At 53.0% G+C, this 17,636-nt stretch overlaps 2 protein-coding genes across 3 annotated transcripts in view; both read left to right on the top strand.

Annotated features, from left to right (window-relative positions):
* The window catches only part of ubr5 (ubiquitin protein ligase E3 component n-recognin 5), a 28,406-nt gene extending 17,652 nt beyond the window's left edge, over window positions 1-10,754 (top strand). Inside the window, exons 34-59 of the mRNA XM_067237278.1 lie at window positions 74-234; window positions 676-915; window positions 1,078-1,201; window positions 1,381-1,492; window positions 1,620-1,751; window positions 2,789-3,046; window positions 3,295-3,563; window positions 3,738-3,949; window positions 4,156-4,389; window positions 4,564-4,637; window positions 5,069-5,241; window positions 5,406-5,525; window positions 5,993-6,210; window positions 6,458-6,578; window positions 6,714-7,059; window positions 7,342-7,429; window positions 7,668-7,812; window positions 7,984-8,114; window positions 8,218-8,278; window positions 8,431-8,609; window positions 8,774-8,858; window positions 8,965-9,120; window positions 9,323-9,436; window positions 9,572-9,716; window positions 9,868-9,953; window positions 10,050-10,754. Of these exons, the coding sequence (XP_067093379.1) occupies window positions 74-234; window positions 676-915; window positions 1,078-1,201; window positions 1,381-1,492; window positions 1,620-1,751; window positions 2,789-3,046; window positions 3,295-3,563; window positions 3,738-3,949; window positions 4,156-4,389; window positions 4,564-4,637; window positions 5,069-5,241; window positions 5,406-5,525; window positions 5,993-6,210; window positions 6,458-6,578; window positions 6,714-7,059; window positions 7,342-7,429; window positions 7,668-7,812; window positions 7,984-8,114; window positions 8,218-8,278; window positions 8,431-8,609; window positions 8,774-8,858; window positions 8,965-9,120; window positions 9,323-9,436; window positions 9,572-9,716; window positions 9,868-9,953; window positions 10,050-10,262 (4,197 nt within the window). The 3' untranslated portion in view covers window positions 10,263-10,754. The remainder of the gene's footprint in view (window positions 1-73; window positions 235-675; window positions 916-1,077; window positions 1,202-1,380; window positions 1,493-1,619; window positions 1,752-2,788; window positions 3,047-3,294; window positions 3,564-3,737; window positions 3,950-4,155; window positions 4,390-4,563; window positions 4,638-5,068; window positions 5,242-5,405; window positions 5,526-5,992; window positions 6,211-6,457; window positions 6,579-6,713; window positions 7,060-7,341; window positions 7,430-7,667; window positions 7,813-7,983; window positions 8,115-8,217; window positions 8,279-8,430; window positions 8,610-8,773; window positions 8,859-8,964; window positions 9,121-9,322; window positions 9,437-9,571; window positions 9,717-9,867; window positions 9,954-10,049) is intronic.
* A 272-nt stretch (window positions 10,755-11,026) lies between these two features.
* Window positions 11,027-17,601, top strand: LOC136944921 (protein LYRIC-like). 2 transcript variants are annotated; one of them, XM_067238868.1, is made up of 13 exons: window positions 11,027-11,689; window positions 11,976-12,086; window positions 12,835-12,913; window positions 13,066-13,230; window positions 13,530-13,577; window positions 13,819-13,965; window positions 14,154-14,204; window positions 14,469-14,543; window positions 14,719-14,873; window positions 15,127-15,246; window positions 15,456-15,569; window positions 15,827-15,923; window positions 16,744-17,601. In XM_067238868.1, the coding sequence occupies exons 1-13, from the start codon at window positions 11,348-11,350 to the stop codon at window positions 16,806-16,808; spliced, it is 1,569 nt and encodes a 522-aa protein (XP_067094969.1). In that variant the 5' UTR covers window positions 11,027-11,347; the 3' UTR covers window positions 16,809-17,601. The 2 variants fall into 2 exon arrangements, with proteins under 2 accessions (XP_067094969.1, XP_067094970.1); XM_067238869.1 differs by having other exon boundaries at window positions 15,344-15,569.
* Window positions 17,602-17,636: the final 35 nt, after the last annotated feature.

Raw genomic sequence — 17,636 nt, 5'->3', positions numbered from 1 at the left:
CCATTTTTCCAGGTGTGTGAAGTCTCTCTCCTCTCCCTCCTCTCCTCTACCTTCCCCTCTTCCTGTGCCCCAGTTCATAGACACCCTGCTGGGGACCCTGGTGAAGGAGCTGCAGAACAAGTACACGGCCGGACGCAGGGATGAGGCCATCGTGGTCACCCGCAGGTTCCTGCGCTCCGTGGCCCGGGTCTTCGTCATCCTCAGCGTGGAGATGGCCTCGTCCAAAAAGAAAAAGTACTAACTCGCGTTTGAGTCCGTTTTTTTTCCCCCTCAGCCTACAGCTGACCTGTTGTTCATCTGTACCGTGACTGACCCCACCCTGTGTGTGTGTGGCGTTCTCTCTCTCTTTCTTCCCTTTCTTTCCTTCTCTCTTTCTCTCTCTGTCTTTTTCTCTTTCTCTCTCTCCCTTTCTCTCTTTCTTTCCTTCTTTCTTTCCTTTTTTCCCTCTCTCTTTCTCTCTTTTTCTCTTTCTCTCTCCCTTTCTTTCCTTCTTTCTTTCCTTTTTTCCCTCTTTCTCTCTCTTTCTCTCTCTTTCTCTTTCTCTCTCTTTCTTTCCATTCTTTCCTTTTTTCCTTCTCTTTTTGTCTTTCTCTCTCCCTTTCTCTCTCTGTCTTTCTTTCTCTCTCTCCCTTTCTCTCTCTCTCTTTCCTTCTCTCTCCCTCCCTCTCTCTGCAGTAACTTCATCCCCCAGCCCATTGGGAAGTGCCGGCGTGTGTTCCAGGCCCTGCTGCCCTACGCCGTGGAGGAGCTCTGCAACGTGGCCGAGTCTCTGATCGTGCCCGTGCGCATGGGCGTGGCCCGGCCCACCGCCCCCTTCACCCTGGCCAGCACCAGCATCGACGCCGTGCAGGGCAGCGAGGAGCTCTTCTCCGTGGAGCCCCTGCCCCCCCGGCCCTCCCCGGACCAGTCCAGCAAGTGAGTGTGGCGTTGCTCGCTTGTCGTCGTGGGTTACTCTCAAGACGCCTGGACGCTGCCCTGTAGCTCAGTTGTATGAAAGGAACTTTGGCTCACATACTTTTGATGTTTTTTAGTTTCTGCGATTGATAGTTTGCGTGTGTATGTGTGTGTGTGTCTCAGTTCTAGTCAGACAGCATCTTCCTACATCATCAGAAACCCTCAGCCCCGCCGCAGCAGCCAATCCCAGCCGGCCAGGGGGCGGGACGAGGAGCAGGACGACATTGTGTCCGCAGACGTGGAGGAGGTGAGCAGCCTCGGCCGGAACCTTCCGGAACCATCCTGCTGCTTTTCAGCTTATCTTCCTGTCAGACGCCACACCTGGACCTTTTACCCAGGACTTCTATCCAGAAGCTTCTTCCTCACCTCTCTCTCTCCTCTTCCTCCCAGAGCTATGGGTCACCCGTGTGTCTGTGTGTCTGTCAGGTGGAGGTGGTCGAAGGGGTGGCGGGGGAGGAGGATCACCACGACGACCAGGAGGAGCAGGGGGAGGAGAACGCAGAGGCGGAGGGGCAGCACGACGAGCACGACGAAGACGGTGAGAGAGGCCCGGAGGATCGAGTCTGCCGTTAACACGGTCGGCCATTTTGGACGCGAACCCCTCTGTCAGTAAGGGGCCGGTGTTTTAAAGCTTCTCTCCTCCTCCTCTCCCTCACCCCCTGAAGGGAGCGACATGGAGCTGGACCTGCTCGCAGCCGCCGAGACGGAGAGCGACAGCGAGAGTAACCACAGCAACCAGGACAACGCCAGCGGGCGCAGGAGTGTGGTCACCGCGGCAACGGCCGGCTCCGAAGCAGGTACGCGGACGGTTCTCGTTTGGGTCGTCTTGTCAAGATGTAACGGATCTATATCGTCCAAGACCTTTTCGAAAAAGTGAAATCCCTAGTGATGTCAGTCAGGCGAGCTTATTGGACAGTATACCTAGCTACAGGCTGAGATGGTCCATCAAGGCCAGACAGGTGGTACGGAGGTTTCCTGATCTCCAGCCCAGGCAGACTTCACCCCCCCCCCAGACACACCCTAGCCCGCTTCTCCCCAAGCTCCTTGACGAGGACGAACGTTGATTTGACCGCCTGTTGACATGACCAAAGTGCTGACATCATCACAGCAGACCGTCTCAGTTCCTCCTGGCTCAAAACCCTGATTGTATTTCATTTGCAGGAAGTAGGGTCTCCCTGGCATTTCCTATGTTTGGTATGGGCTTCTCTTTACTTTGATGCATATCAGCTCAGGGCCAGAGTGAACTTGCAGAGTGCACAAGAGTTGCTCTTCTTCCCGAGAATCCCCACAGCAAAGCCCTCCCATCTCACTTATCACGCCATCACATCACCACTAACTAATCCTGTCATTCTGTCCAGTCTAACTTCCTGTTCTTTCCCCCCCTTTCTGAATAACACACTTATCCTAGTCTCTCTGTGGGTGCTGGCTAACTGGTTTGGTGTTTGGGTCTGTTCCCTTTCCGATTTCCTGTCTGCATCTCTCACTAATGGGGCCCTTGGTCCTGTCATAGCGGCATTGTAAATGTTAAGAGTTTCAGTGTTGCTGTGCCTGTACCCAGGTCCAAGTCACTACGATGATGATAGAGGCCAGTGAGAGGGAAAGGCGAGCCAGTGTTGTTGTTTGAGCTGTGCCCTCCATGTTGGTGGACTGTAGAGGTTGGCCTTGTGGTGGTGTGGATCACTAACCTGCACTCCTACCTGGGGGAGGTGGGGAGGAGGGAGAGACGACATCCAGTCACTCACTCAAGCTGCTCTCTCTCCTGCCTCCTCACTTCCCCCGATCTCTCCTCCCTGACTCCTCCTCCTCTCCTCCCTGACTCCTCCCCCTCCCCAAGGCGCCAGCAGCGTCCCCGCCTTCTTCTCCGAGGACGACTCCCAGTCCAACGACTCGAGCGACTCGGACAGTAGCAGCAGCCAGAGCGACGACGTGGAAAACGAGACCTTCCTGATCGACGAGCCGCTGGAGCGGACCACCAGCTCCTCCCACGCCAACAGCGCCGCCCAGGCGCCGCGCTCCATGCAGTGGGCCGTGAGGAACACCCCCAGCCAGAGGGCCACAGGCAGCACCCCCCCCAGCACCTCCACGCCTGCCGGTCAGCACCGCCCTGGAGGGGAGAACCTAGACAGAACATCCTGGGGCGCAAAACACACACACACACACCTAGACAGAACATCATGGGGCACACACACACACCTAGACAGAACATACTGGGGCACACACACACACACACACACACACCTACACAGAACAACCTTTTAGTATAACAAAAATAACTTGGGCGCATACATGAAACTTGTTCGTAGTAGAAACCTAATTGTGTGTGTGTGTGTGTGTGCTCAGCGAGCTCCACAGGGCTGATCTACATCGACCCGTCCAACCTGCGGCGGAGCTCGGCCATCAGCTCGTCGGCGGCGGCGGCTGCGGCCGCCCTGGAGGCGAGCAACTCCAGCAGCTACCTGACCTCGGCCAGCAGCCTGGCCCGCGCCTACAGCATCGTCATCCGCCAGATCTCCGACCTCATGAGTCTCATCCCCAAGTACAACCACCTGGTGTACTCCCAGTACCCTGCCGCCGTCAAGCTCACCTACCAGGACGCCGTCAACCTGCAGGTAGGGACTCGGACGGGCGTAGCGCAGAACACACACACACACACACACACACACACACATAGAGGAGCATTGTTGTCACGCAATACAGGAAGTCACTGTGGTCGTACACCGTCTTGACGCAGACCGGGTCTGTTTCCATTCAAGTAAACCGTTTTGTGTGCGCGTGTCTCTCAGAATTTCGTGGAAGACAAGCTGATCCCCACCTGGAACTGGATGGTGTCCATCATGGACTCCACCGAGGCCCAGCTGCGCTACGGCTCGGCGCTGTCGTCCGCCGGCGACCCGGGCCACCCCTCCCACCCGCTCCACGCCTCGCAGCACTCGGCCCGCAGGGAGCGCATGACGGCCCGCGAGGAGGCCACCCTGCGCACGCTGGAGGGACGCAGGTACGGCTCCGCCTCCTCTCTGGGACGAGTCCATCCCCCCCCCCCCCCCCCCCCCCCCCCCCCCCCCGAGCGGCTTCCCCTCAACTCAAAACCTGTCAATCATCAGTCACTAAACCATATTGTAGGCGAGAAACCGCCAAGTCGGGCATTGGCGTTAACGAGAGCCGCGCTCCTGTGGGTGACATCTGTTGTGATCCCCCCCCCAGGCGAGCGGCCACCCTGCTGACGGCGCGCCAGGGGATGATGTCGGCGCGCGGGGACTTCCTGAACTACGCCCTGTCCCTGATGCGCTCGCACAACGACGAGCACTCGGACGTGCTGCCCGTGCTGGACGTGTGCTCGCTCAAGCACGTGGCCTACGTCTTCCAGGCGCTCATCTACTGGATCAAGGCCATGAACCAGCAGACCACCCTGGACACGCCCCAGATAGACCGGAAGAGGTGAGGGGGGCGGGCCCACGCCTTGTCATCTTGTGTGTTTTGGTTCCAGTTGTTTCATGTTTTGTTTCTCTCAAGCGAGACTGTTTTCGGTCGGAGATTCCGAAGTTCAGAGATCGAAAGCTCGAGAGGGCTCGTGGCTCCCGTTGCCGACCATTCTGTTTGTTCGTTCCCTAGAAACCGGGAGATTCTGGAGTTGGGTTTGGACAACGAGGATTCCGAGCACGAGAATGACGAGGACACCAATCAGAGTGAGTATGATGGAATAGTAGGACCCAGTCTGTGTGTAGTCGTAGGCCTGTACCACTGCTTGGTCGGATGAGAGGCCAATGTTAAAGTCCCCCCCCCCCCCCCCCGGTCTGCATGCTGGTGTGTAAAACAGTGTTAGGGGTTCTGGCCTGTCAGGAAAGACACGGAAGAAAGACAGTTAGACTGAGACGAGGCAGGAAGAAGAAAGCATCTCCTAAAGGTACAGTCCCCCCAGCTTAGAACAGACCAGAAATCCACAGTAGAACCTTCATTTTAATCAACCCGACCGTTTAATGCCAGTATCTGATAATCCAGGATAGTGTCAAGCAAGGAAAGCGATTTATTAGCAGTTTTGGTGTACAGGAAATGTAATTGCTGCTCAAAGTGGTGAGTTTATAAGTGTTCCATTGGTTATTGACCCCCTCCTCAACAGGCTCCACCCTCCAAGACAAAGACGAGGACCCGGTCCCGGCAGAGACGGGTCAGAACCACCCGTTCTTCCGCCGCTCCGACTCCATGACCTTCCTGGGCTGCATCCCCCCCAACCCCTTCGAGGTCCCCCTGGCCGAGGCCATCCCCCTGGCCGACCAGCCGCACCTCCTGCAGGTCAGCCTCCATGCTCACTGGTCCATTGGTCACGTCGGTTGCGTACGTACTTGCGCATGAGGTTGCAGAGTCACTCTCGACAAATCTCAAAGGATACACGTCATCTGCGACCGTACAGCCCATAGTAAAACCCTAACAAGTGTGTTTGCTCGCTCCGTTACCAGCCCAATGCCAGGAAGGAGGATCTGTTTGGCCGCCCCAGTCAGGGCCTGTACTCCTCCTCCTCCTCTTACATGGCCAGTAAGGGCCTGGCCGAGGCCAGCATGGACAGGAACTGCCTGGAGGTAAACATGGGCTCCTCTCTCCCCTCCTCTCAGGTATACCACCCACCACCACTCTGCACCGGACAGCACCCATCACCGGCTGTGTTCCAATATCCACACTAGGACCCCACCTTGGGACCCAGGGCACTTACAAGCACCGGGCTCGAGCCGTCGTCAGTGAGGGGTCGGGGGGGTAGAAACTCAGTCACATGTCTGATGGGGTTAGACTGGTGACATGGACCAGCACCTGTCTGTCACCTGTTCACTCATGTTCTGAGATTACCTCAGGAAAGGCAGGAAGCTTTAGGATGCTCAAAACGGGCCCTAGCATACTAGGAGGCAATGTTCGGCCTGCCAGCGAAGATATTGGAACACAGCCAGTCACCTCTGCTACATTTTCCATTCTACAGTCATAAAAAACCCAACACGTGGCTCGTTAGCAATGCACTTTGACTACAGCAAAGTGGCGTCTTGATCCCCCGGCGCAGATCCTGCCCACCAAGATGTCCTACTCTGCCAATTTGAAGAACGTGATGAGCATGGCGAGCGCCCAGCGCGGCGCAGAGGACCAGCCCATGGCAGAGCAGGAGATGGAGGCCCCGAAGCCCGGCCCGTCCCCCCACGACCTGGCCGCCCAGCTCAAGAGCAGCCTGTTGGCTGAGATTGGCCTGACCGAGAGCGATGGACCGCCCCTCCCCTCTTTCAGGTACAGAAGGACCTGATCGGAGGTGTCACTGGGTTTGCACTCAAAACCTGCTCAGATATCCTCTTGTAGATGGATAACGTTGGCTTTGACGAAGGCCTTGACTCACTGCATTATTCGGTCTTGTCGGTCCATAGACTGTCAACACGCGGACGTTAATTATGTAGGTTGGCACACAATCGATGATCTCCGTCCATAATCTCTTCCTCCCCTCTCTCTCCTCTCCGCCTGCTCTCCCTCTCCTCCCCAGACCCCACTGTAGCTTCATGGGGATGGTGATCTCCCACGACATGCTCCTGGGCCGCTGGCGTCTGTCTCTGGAGCTGTTCGGTCGCGTCTTCATGGAGGACGTCGGCGCCGAGCCTGGCTCGGTATGTCTCGCACGCACACAGGGTGGCTCGTCATAACACAAGCACGCGTTAAAATGGGCATAACCCTCAATCGGGTCGAAGGTTTTAAACCCGTCCGCGCTCTCTCTAACCGCCCTGCTCCCGTGTCGTCCCTAGATCCTGACGGAGCTGGGCGGCTTCGAGGTGAAGGAGTCCAAGTTCCGCCGCGAGATGGAGAAGCTGCGGAACCTGCAGTCCCGCGACCTGGCCCTGGAGGTGGACCGCGACCGCGACCAGCTCATCCAGCAGACCATGCGGCAGCTCAACACCCACTTCGGCCGCCGGTGCACCACCACGCCCATGGCGGTGCACCGCGTCAAGGTCACCTTCAAGGACGAGCCGGGCGAGGGCAGCGGCGTGGCGCGGAGCTTCTACACGGCCATCGCCCTGGCCTTCCTGTCCAACGACAAGCTTCCCAACCTGGACTGTGTGCAGAGCGTCAGCAAGGGCATGCAGGCCAGCAGTACGTGTCATCACGATTACAACTCAAGTATGACCACAGACGCTACCATGGAATTTCCTTTACCCCCCCCCCCCCCCCCCGCCCTCTCTCTCCCCCCTCCCCCCGCCCACCTCATGTGATGGCATTTGTATTGAACATGGTGGAGGTGGCTGCTCTGGTGGTGGTGATTGAGGAGGAAGGGGGGGGGGGGGCTGCATATAGAGATTTCCGTAACACTTAAATGAAGCGTTTTCTTAACGTTCCTCCTTCTCTGTGTGTGCGTGTGTGTGCGTGCGTGTGCAGATCTGATGCAGCGTCTGAGGAACAGGGACCGGGAGAGGGAGAGGAGGAGCGGTGGGCTGAGGGCAGGCTCCAGGAGAGACAGAGACAGGTGAGTGGAGGGGCGAGGGGGGTTGACTCCAGGCTGCCCAGCTGGCTGGACTTTGGGGCCGCTTTCACTGTCGCTTCCCTCCCGTCCTGGAGAACCGTCTCTAAACTTCCAGGACTGGGATAGGTGCAGACGTGACGTTGCTCCTTCCTGCTGTGACTCCATACCGTCGTGTTTAGACCAGCGATTTTCTCAGAGGGTCTGAGCAAATCTGCTTTAACACGGGGCTTCTTTGTGACAGGGACTCCAGGAGGCAGCTGTCCATCGACACTCGGCCCTTCAGGCCGGCTTCCGAGGGGAACCCCAGCGACGAGCCCGACCCCCTGCCTGCCCACAGACAGGCCCTGGGGGAGAGGCTGTACCCCCGCGTCCACGCCATGCAGCCGGTAAAACTAACACGCTCCACTTCACTTGGAACACTGAAATAAGCCTCACCATTTTTTTGTGACTGGGAGCATATTAGTTATATAGCAGACCTCACTGGTACTGTATGTGGGTGACGGTATGAAGGGGCCAGACATGAACCCAGGCTGTGCTCCTGCGCCCCCCCCCCCCAGGCGTTTGCCAGTAAGATCACGGGGATGCTGCTGGAGCTGTCCCCTGCCCAGCTGCTGCTGCTGCTGGCCAGTGAGGACTCCCTCAGGGCCCGCGTGGAGGAGGCCATGGAGCTGCTCATTGCTCACGGAAGGTACACAATCACGCAATTTCACGACTAACGAAATAAGCGTATTCATAATGTATCACGAATCGGTTCATATCACTAACTGATACTACTTCCTGTCTCCTAACAGGGAAAACGGAGCAGACAGCATACTGGACCTGGGGCTGCTGGAGGCCCCTGAGAAAGCACAAGTAAACTCCCCTTCAGACCGCAAAGTGTTTGTCCTGTGTCTGAGAAATCGTTTGCCGTCATGTGACCCTGCAAAATGCATAACGAGTTTGGATACGAGTAAATCTCACTTTGAATTCTCCCCCCCCCCCCCCCCGTTCCACGGTTCTAGCAGGCAGAGAACCGCAAGCGCCACGGTTCCACCCGCAGTGTTGTCGACATGGAGATGGACGACCCTGACGACGGCGACGACAACGCCCCCCTGTTCTACCAGCCCGGCAAGAGAGGGTTCTACTGCCCCAGGCCCGGCAAGAACACCGAGGCCCGCCTCAACTGCTTCCGGAACATCGGCAGGTAAGGACTGAAGGATAGAAGGGGGGCTAATAGTCCCTAGTTGATCTTGTTGAAGCAGAGCAGTGTGGAGCTCGCTTCAGGTGTAGCTTGGATCAGCACCGTCGAGCGGAACCAGTCGTGTCCGAGGACAAAGGAGATAAGCGTGTGAATGTGTTCCTCCTCAGGATACTGGGCCTGTGTCTGCTGCAGAACGAGCTGTGCCCCATCACCCTGAACAGACACGTCATCAAAGTGCTGCTGGGCAGGAAGGTAAGACGACGGCCTCGCCACCCAGGCCAGCCCACACTTGTATACGCTCTCTGTCGATGGAATAGCATGTCAGACCATTTTAACAACTGTGTGTGTGTGTGTGCAGGTGAACTGGCATGACTTTGCCTTCTTCGACCCGGTGATGTACGAGAGCCTGCGTCAGCTGATCCGTCACTCGCAGGCCGGCGAGGCGGAAGCCGTCTTTGCCGCCATGGACCTGGCGTTCGCCATCGACCTCTGCAAGGAGGAAGGGGCGGGGCAGGTATGAAGGGAGTCTTCCCGTAGATTTGAACATCCATAGGATCAATTGAGATTCTACGTTTTTTTGGGGGGGGGGGTCCAATGAAGTGGACTTCGGGGAAGATTTGCTTCTTCAGCGTAGTATGTCCTGCGTGATGAAAAGGCTGCGTGCTGAGGTACTGTGGTTGCCTAAGCGACGTCCCTCGCTTTCATTCATTCATCAGGTGGAGCTGCTGGCTGGTGGGGTGAACATGCCTGTGACCCCTCTCAACGTTTATGAATACGTGAGGAAGTACGCCGAACACAGAATGCTGGTTGTTGCCGAGCAACCTCTTCATGTGAGTAAACAACACTTGTGTTACAGCACCTGTACATTGGTAGACATAAACAGGAGCCACATCTAAGTAGATGAGCCTAAACTGAGACTGAGCTGCTGTCGACGCCCCCCCCCCCCCCCCCCCCCCCCCCTCCAGGCAATGAGGAAGGGTCTGCTGGATGTGCTTCCCAAGAACTCCCTGGAGGACCTGACAGCCGAGGACTTCAGGCTGCTGGTCAATGGCTGTGGAGAGGTCAATGTGCAGATGCTCATCAGCTTCACGTCCTTCAATGACGAATCTGGCAAGTGTCTCCTTTTTTTAATCTCTTTCCTCACTCTAACTATTCTCTCGCACACACTCATCAGCCTGTTGTATCTGACTGAGTCAGCCGTTAAGGAAGATCTTTTGACTCATCTGTTTTGTCTAATCATTAATCTTCTTGCACTCTACAGGGGAGAATGCAGACAAGCTGCTGCAGTTCAAGCGTTGGTTCTGGTCCATTGTGGAGAAGATGAGCATGACAGAGAGGCAAGATCTGGTAAGTGGTCTTGACAACCTTGACTACTCACGACAGGATCAAAAGTTGGGTTATTTAAAGAGATGACTAATACTATTTGGTTTCTCCGTGTCTCAGGTGTACTTCTGGACCTCCAGCCCGTCTCTGCCGGCCAGTGAGGAGGGCTTCCAGCCCATGCCCTCCATCACCATCCGGCCCCCGGACGACCAGCACCTGCCCACCGCCAACACCTGCATCTCGCGCCTTTACGTGCCTCTCTACTCCTCCAAACAGATCCTGAAACAGAAACTCTTGCTAGCCATTAAGACCAAGAACTTTGGTTTTGTTTAGAGAAGTTGACAAAAACATGTTTACCGTTGTGTAATATTTACCTAGTTCCATTTTTGTAGATTTATTTTTTGTCTATACAATTTTATTAAATTCAACATGCTGTCACTCCCCTGGCGGTAACTTTGTTTGTGTTGTGAACACAGACAGCTTGTTCTTATTTTTTATTTTGTGTTCTGAAGAAATATACAGTACATTCCTGCATTGGCTTTGTAAAGTTGAAGCCCTCAGCTCTGCTCTATTGGCTTAAACCTTTACTTCCCAGGAATTTGGCTTTGACAGCAAACTGTCAGCCGAAACCCAGCCAAAGATGACAGCAGTAGAAGTATTTAAAGTAAAAAATAAAATAAAAAAAAGACACTGTGATTATTATTTTTTTCCTGCCCTAAACGGAATACTTACTATCACTGACAGTTCACCTCTGCCTTGGTGGAAAGTCATTTTTTCTTGTATAGGGGGAGTAGGGAATTTCAAAATAAACTTGGATGCAAGCTACTTTTTTGTCGTCCTTATTATTGATGTTTCCTTTTTGTCGTTTTAAATTCTCTTTTGTTCTCCCATTTTCATAAACGTGGCGGTGGTCATTTTTTATAACATGATTCATTCGCCATTGATTTATACAGTGAGATGTGGCAGTTTTGCTTTTTCCACGCCTATAAGTGACGTTGCACCAATCGTCAACCGGGATTCCTCTTGCGACCGCCCATTCCCTTGTAGGGCGTCATCCTTTTGAGAATGCACCTTGCTTTGTCAGTCAGTGTTGAAGGAGAGCATGGTTGGTTATTTGGCAGACTGTCAGTTCCTCAATATAATCAAGTGACAGGATCTATGATAAGAAAAGAAGGCGCCTGAGCTGAACCCGTGATCGACACTGGAAGCGAACGGTAGCTACTAAACGTGAATTTGCTAGCTCATAAGATAGGCTAAGGGGATTAAATCAGAAAGGGAAACGCGCTAGCTAGGTGGCAATGACAAGCAGGTGATGATTTTACTGTTTGGCATGTCTAAACCTTTTTGTTATTTTTAGCTAATGTTAGCTGGCTTGTTAGCCTAGTTTCTCAGTGTGTCTGTCACCGGAATCGATGTAAATGGCAGATAACTGGCAGGACGCGACCTCGCAGCAGATCAAGTTGATTGCAGATCGCCTGAATGAACTACTCTCCACTGGCGTAAACCTCCTGCACTCCGAGCTAGGTGTGGATTTGGGTCTAAAGCCCGAGCTTTATCCGCCATGGGTTATCCTCTTAGCGGCGTGTATTGGACTAGTGCTCATGGTGGCGTTGTGGGCCTGGGCCTGTCGTGGTGTCTTCAAGAAACGACCGACCATTACCGCCGTCGCTGACAGCGTGGATGAATCTAAAGCAGTATTCACCAAACCAATGCTTAGGAACGAGGAGCCTAAGAGGAAGAAGAGGAAACCAGTGGAAAAGGTAATGTCTACTTTTTTTCAGACTTCCATTCGTTAGCCATGCCAAAAAATTATCTGCATATGAACTGGCCAAGCGTGGCAGTTGCTAGCTAGCTCTGTTTTTAGCCAACAGTAATATACTCTTAGGTAGCATAGGTTTGGACAGCTATTCACATAGCTAAACCAGATACAAATTCGGGACTAACTTTTGGCAGCTAGATGGCTAACCTATAAGTGTTGGAGTGTGAATTGTTAGAGGCATGTATTGTGCGTTGACTAACGTGGATTCGTCTTTGCTCCAAATACAGAAACCCCAGCCAAACGGCCGTGCGGTAGGCGAGACACAGGAGGAAATCAAAGCGACTGAGGATGTGCCGCATCATGCACAGACAGATGTGAAGCCAGAAAAGGTTTCAGAGGTAAGAGTTCCGAGCTAGATGCCAAACCGGATTATGATTATAGCTTGACACGTCCTGCGAAATGTGGGTAATTTTTAATCGCCACTCAGTATGTTCCTTGGCATGTCTTAATATGCCAAATCGGTGTCGGTCAAACTTTGGACTTAAGATTCGGTATAATAGTGCCCCGAGGTAATTATAGCCACACCCCAAGACACGTTTGCAGTTGTCAGATGTGTTGTACAGTAGGTAGTAACAGTCAACCATCCTACTTCCTTGTCAGCCTTATCAGATATGCACTGGTGGTTTAAGTGAAGCAGCTCTCTGGCCTCTCACTGTCATCCTGTGGTGATGTGGCCAGACCAGCTGGCAGTGTCAGGTTACCATTTTAGCTTGCAGATGCAGCATAATCCTGAAGGATGGCCCAAGACTTAGACTTTGTTCACTGTGGGCTCTCTACATCCTGCACCACCCACATGGTTGACTTGGTCATTGTTGTGCATAGTATCGCACTGAAACACAACTCTGAAATCTGTGTAGACATGGACGGTAATTGTCTTTAGAGGGATGGCTCGTCAGCTCTCAATGTTTGAGGGTAGGTGGACTCCAGGTCTATGTTTAGGGTGGCCAGTGTTGATTTGATTGAGAGTCACCCCATGCTCTTGAGGTGCACCGTGTGGCCTGCATGTTCCAGTCTCCTCTCTGCTGCCCCCTCTACTGGTCTCTAACAACCAGGGAGTGAAACTCAATGTGATTTCTGTATTCAAAGGTCAAGAAGGCGAAGAAGAAGCCTAAACAAGCTGTGAAGGATGTGAAGGGGACTGCTGATGGCAAAGAACCAGAAGAGGGTAAAAGCCTAAACACTCTCAAAACGGGGGGGGGGGGGGGGGGGGGGGGGGGGGGGGCTAGAGGGTATGAGGCTGTTATAGATCCACATCCTGTTGGTGAAGTAGACAAATAAAAGCGTACAAAGTAATCTGTCTCGTCTCCCCCACCCCAGGCACGTGGGAGACCAAGGTCAGTAACAAGGAGAAGCGAGAGCAGCGGCGTAAGGACAAGGTCCCCGGAGATGGGTCTGGCAGCCCCGGGGGGGGAGGCTCCCCCCCGAGCATCACTCCCCCTGAGCTGCCCAAGGCTGCTGCTGGAGCCCAGAAGAAGAAGAAAGGTATGTTTAGGCCTCGCCACCCGGGCCTCACTGTTTACAACCCAAAGAGGGCCTTGGCGTCGTGGTTAGGGTCTCTGGAGCCACACACACACACACACACACACAGTCAGTCCAGAGTGGAAGGTGGATCTCTTACTTGCCTGTTATTGAGTTTCTCTGGTCTCTCGTGGGGAGGTTCTGCTAAAAATACTGTCAAGATCTTCACCCGCTTCCCTTAAGACCTCTTGCTCCCCCAAGGCTATTATGGAAAGTGTGGAGCTGGGTACTGACTAATGACATGCTCTTCACCTTGTTCTCAGGGGAGGTCTCCAGGGCCAAAGCTGAGAAAGATGTTGTCACTTCTCAAGGTAACAGTCAACATTGAAGATGAAAAAATATGTATGCTGTATCTGTGATTAACCCCCAAATCTGACGATATTGTAAACGCATTAGAAAGAAAGTTGTTTCCCATTTAAAAAGTAGGCATCTTTATGCTGGTCTTCTCTCGGAATCCTTTAAATAGGATTCCCAAGTAAAGTGTGAAAGCTAAGCTGGTATGTGTGTATTCTGGACGGGTGTCAAATGTGTGTCTGTGTTTGTTGGTGTCAGTTGACAGCAGCGATGCTGGCCGGACAGATTTATCTGTCAAGGCCCCAACCCAAGTGACTGGCCCAGACAGGGTGCACTTCCCTGCCAATCACAGTGTTGCACAGGGGACTCCAGAGCCCGCCTCCAGATGGGGGCAGGAAACAGAGGGTGAGGCTAAGCAGGGAATGCTGGACACCTGCAACCCACATGTACTGCTTATTGTTGAAACAAAAACACACACACAGCCACTCAGACACACACACACACACAAACAAACATGCCCTAGTTGGGAAAATAAATATTTGAGATGTTTTCAGTGGTGTGTGTCGTCTGAATAGTGTTATCTCTCCTGTCAGGGTCATGGAATGTCATTGACGCTGGGATGTGCTCCGGAGTTGGCACTGCTCGTAAGTCTCTCCTTTCTCTCTCCATTACATGGCAGGTCTCTGTAACATAACGAAAGGCCCTCAGACTTATGCAACTTAAAATTCGTTTTTTATAAATTATATATAACAAGCAACGTCTCCATTAGGAAGAAGCCGCTACAGTAAATATAGTTTCCCTATCTTGTAAAGTCGTGACATTTTGTCAGCCCTTTGAACAGTGCTGCCTTTTCGAGCCAGTAGATGGCGTGGTGGCGTTGTTTGAGAACATGCCGCTGTGTGTTTCAGCTGTGGAGCCCTCGCCTGTGACTGAGGTTCCCTGGCTCGGCCCGCCACAAGTAGAAGACGAGTGGTCTGGAAAGAGTAAGAAGGCCCTCATTGACGTGGAGAGAACACGGACACATAACCTCGCACGTACAAAACAATCACATACTGTACATACTTTCATGCAGATATACATATGTACTGTAACACTGCTTATACCTTGTTGGTCCTATGCGGTTATTTAGTTTTGTTGAGATCATCCTTGTGTTTCCAGATGGGGAGTCCATGGACCCCAGTTCAGACTGGGCGGCCCCCTCTGAGGCCTGGGTGAACCATGAGGAGCTCCCTGTGGTGGAGGACCCCCCAGCAGTGGCCCCCCCAGCAGTGGCCCCCCCAGCTCAGGAGGAGGTGCCCCCAGAGCCTGCCAAGGTACAGGAGTCACTGGGGGTTCGGGGAGATTGTGAGCGCCACAGTCTCCTGTTGGAGAAGGTCCATGCTCACAGTTGTGGGTCAATGTTTTGTGTCTGGCTTTTCAAGAGACAAAGACTAATGATTTTGGTTATCTTTTGACTTCAGCCTTGGACATTGTAGACTTGACTCTGTGGGACGGTTCCACCAGTTAAATCTCCCCTTAAAAACACAACACGCTAACAGCTCTCACGCTGCGCTCACTGTCCCTCAGGTGTCGGATGAGGAGGAGAAGGAGAAAGCCGACGCCACGGCAGACGGGAGCGGGAAATCGAAAAAGAAGAAGAAGAAAAAGAAGAAACCGGCAGAGGAAGGAGGAGGAGGGGCTGACCAGGTAACACACACACACACAAACAAACACACGACGTATGGCTTCTGGACAGGGTGACCTATGTGAAGGCCGATATCGTAACTGCACACGCTCGTCACAGATTATCACGTCAGAAATACTCAATCGTCTCACTGCTGTAAAAAGCCCGGCCCCAGGGTGCTGTCATCCTGCTCTCCTCATGCCAGCCTGTCCCTGCATGCCCTTGTCACCAGGACGGAGAGGAGCCAGAGAGGGAGACGGAGGCTGCCGTGAAGAAGCAGCCAGCCCAGGAAACGGGCACCTCTTCCCAGCCAGCCAGCGCTGTGGTGCCCCCTGCTGCAGTGGAGGTCAGAATCTGCTCTCCTGGCCTCTAATAAGGTCACATGCGAAGTCCCCCCCCCCCCCCCCCCCCCCCTCTGTCAAGAAGGAGTTGGGCAGATTCATGTTATGTTCCTTCCTTGTTAGTGTCCTTGATGTTGACCTTTGGGGTGTTGCATGACATTTACATTCTGCTATTCTGTAGGATAAGGGATAGTTCAGTATCACGTTGAATTGATGTTCCTACCTGACCCTGTGTCCCCCCTCCCCCCTTCCTCCTCCTCAGGTGCCCCAGCCCCCCCCTGCCGTGATACAAGTGCCTCAGACTCCAGCTGAGGCTGAGCCCTCAGCCAATCAGAACAACCTCCCTGCTCCTGCACAGAGTACGTACCAGCAGCAGGACTCCGCCCACTCACACAAACAGACACACGCCTCCCTCAGACTATTGTACCAGTGCCACGGAGTTGTGCTCCCGGCTTGCCTTCCTCCTCACCACTAGAGGGTGCCCTCTTCCCCCCCTGCCCTCGGCTGCCTGGAGCTCCTGGCCCCAGGTCCAGCCTGTGATTTATGGGGGCGTAGGAAGTGGTCTGGTCCCGGGGCTGGCTGCCAGATGCCCCCTCCTCCCTGGCTGTCTGAATAGCTATCCCAGCAGCCACAGTGACCCTCAGCCCCTCTCTCGTGCTCTCGCTCGCTCTCTCTCTCTCTCACTCTCTCGCACTCTCTCTCTAATGGAGCAAACACAAGGCTGCTCACCACCATCGCTGCAAGAGTTGCACCCCTCAGACAACGAGCCCCCCATCCACGCACACGCATACACACACGCACACACACCCACACAAACACATTAACGTAAACTGTAAACACACCTAGGTTTTGTAAGTTTAAGTTTTGAGTGTGGACACAGACTGGACTTGCTTAATAACTGTCCCCTGACAGATGTTGAAACTGCATCATTTTAACTTCCGAGCCCAACTCTGGAGTCTACTACTACAAGCCCCTCACCATCACCTCTACTTTCACGTCTGTTGGAATAAACACAAGACGCACACCCTCACCTTCAGTCACCTCTTGGGCCCTCTTAGTAAAGCAGCAGATTTAACACATTTGTAGTGCCTGGTTAAAAAAAAGGGGTAAAAAAATTATTAAAACATCAAAGGCTGAGACTGATGGTTCACTGATGATTTTGATTGTTTCCTTCCTCAGAGAAAGCTGAGGAGAGCCAACCGTCCAAACCAGTGAAGAAGAAGAAGGCCAGAAGAGAGACATGAGATTGGGTTCACAGTCGATATGCAAAACCACTCCATATCCTGTTTATGCAACTCACTGGCCCACTGGTCATGTCATGGATTAACAATAGAGACCTAAAATCAGAGAATACCGCTAACACCTTCAAGCTCTTTGTCTTATGTGTTGCACAAGCATGACATTGGACTGAATCCAGACACACTGGAAGCTATCAATGCATTTTCTGACTGATGATATTTGGCACATTCTTGTGTCTTCTAATTCCATAGAATATTTTGATTGGAACACCGTAGTACGATTTTAAATCTAGGAAGGAAAATAATAATAATTCTGATCATGTGTAGAAATTGTGATGTTGTGATTTTGAGATTAATCATGTGTGGAGAAAGTGGACCTCTTGTGGTCTGGACTACAGGAAGCCAAAGTCTGAGACCAGCTCCTGTGTTCCAGCCAGACATTTATTCAACTGTCTCATTTCAGCTTTTTTGCCAGTCCTATTGGTAAAGCAACCATTCTAGTAACCGCTCTTCCAGTCTATCCTGTTGACGGGTCCTTCAGTGTTCCGCACCTGTATACAGAGAGCGTGAAATGGTCTGTTGTATTGCTCTTCACTCTGTGATGGCGTATCAAGAGCCAAACAGGTGTCGCTGTTCCACCCCGACATCCCCGAACTGTTTCCATCCTCGTCCACCTGTGATAGACGATTTAAAAAGCCCTCCAAAGCCTTTTGTAAACCCCCTTTGTAATAAAGAATTGCAAAGCCATATGTAAAAAAAAAAAAAAGGCTAAAGAATAAAGGCTCTTTTCTATATTTGACATTTGTGGATGTGTTCTCATTTTCCTCGTCTTTT

The sequence above is a fragment of the Osmerus mordax genome, chromosome 6, assembly GCF_038355195.1.
Source record: "Osmerus mordax isolate fOsmMor3 chromosome 6, fOsmMor3.pri, whole genome shotgun sequence".
In the NCBI taxonomy this organism is placed as follows: domain Eukaryota; kingdom Metazoa; phylum Chordata; class Actinopteri; order Osmeriformes; family Osmeridae; genus Osmerus; species Osmerus mordax.
Note: the sequence above shows the minus strand (reverse complement) of the source record. Positions and strands in the feature narration are given on the sequence as shown.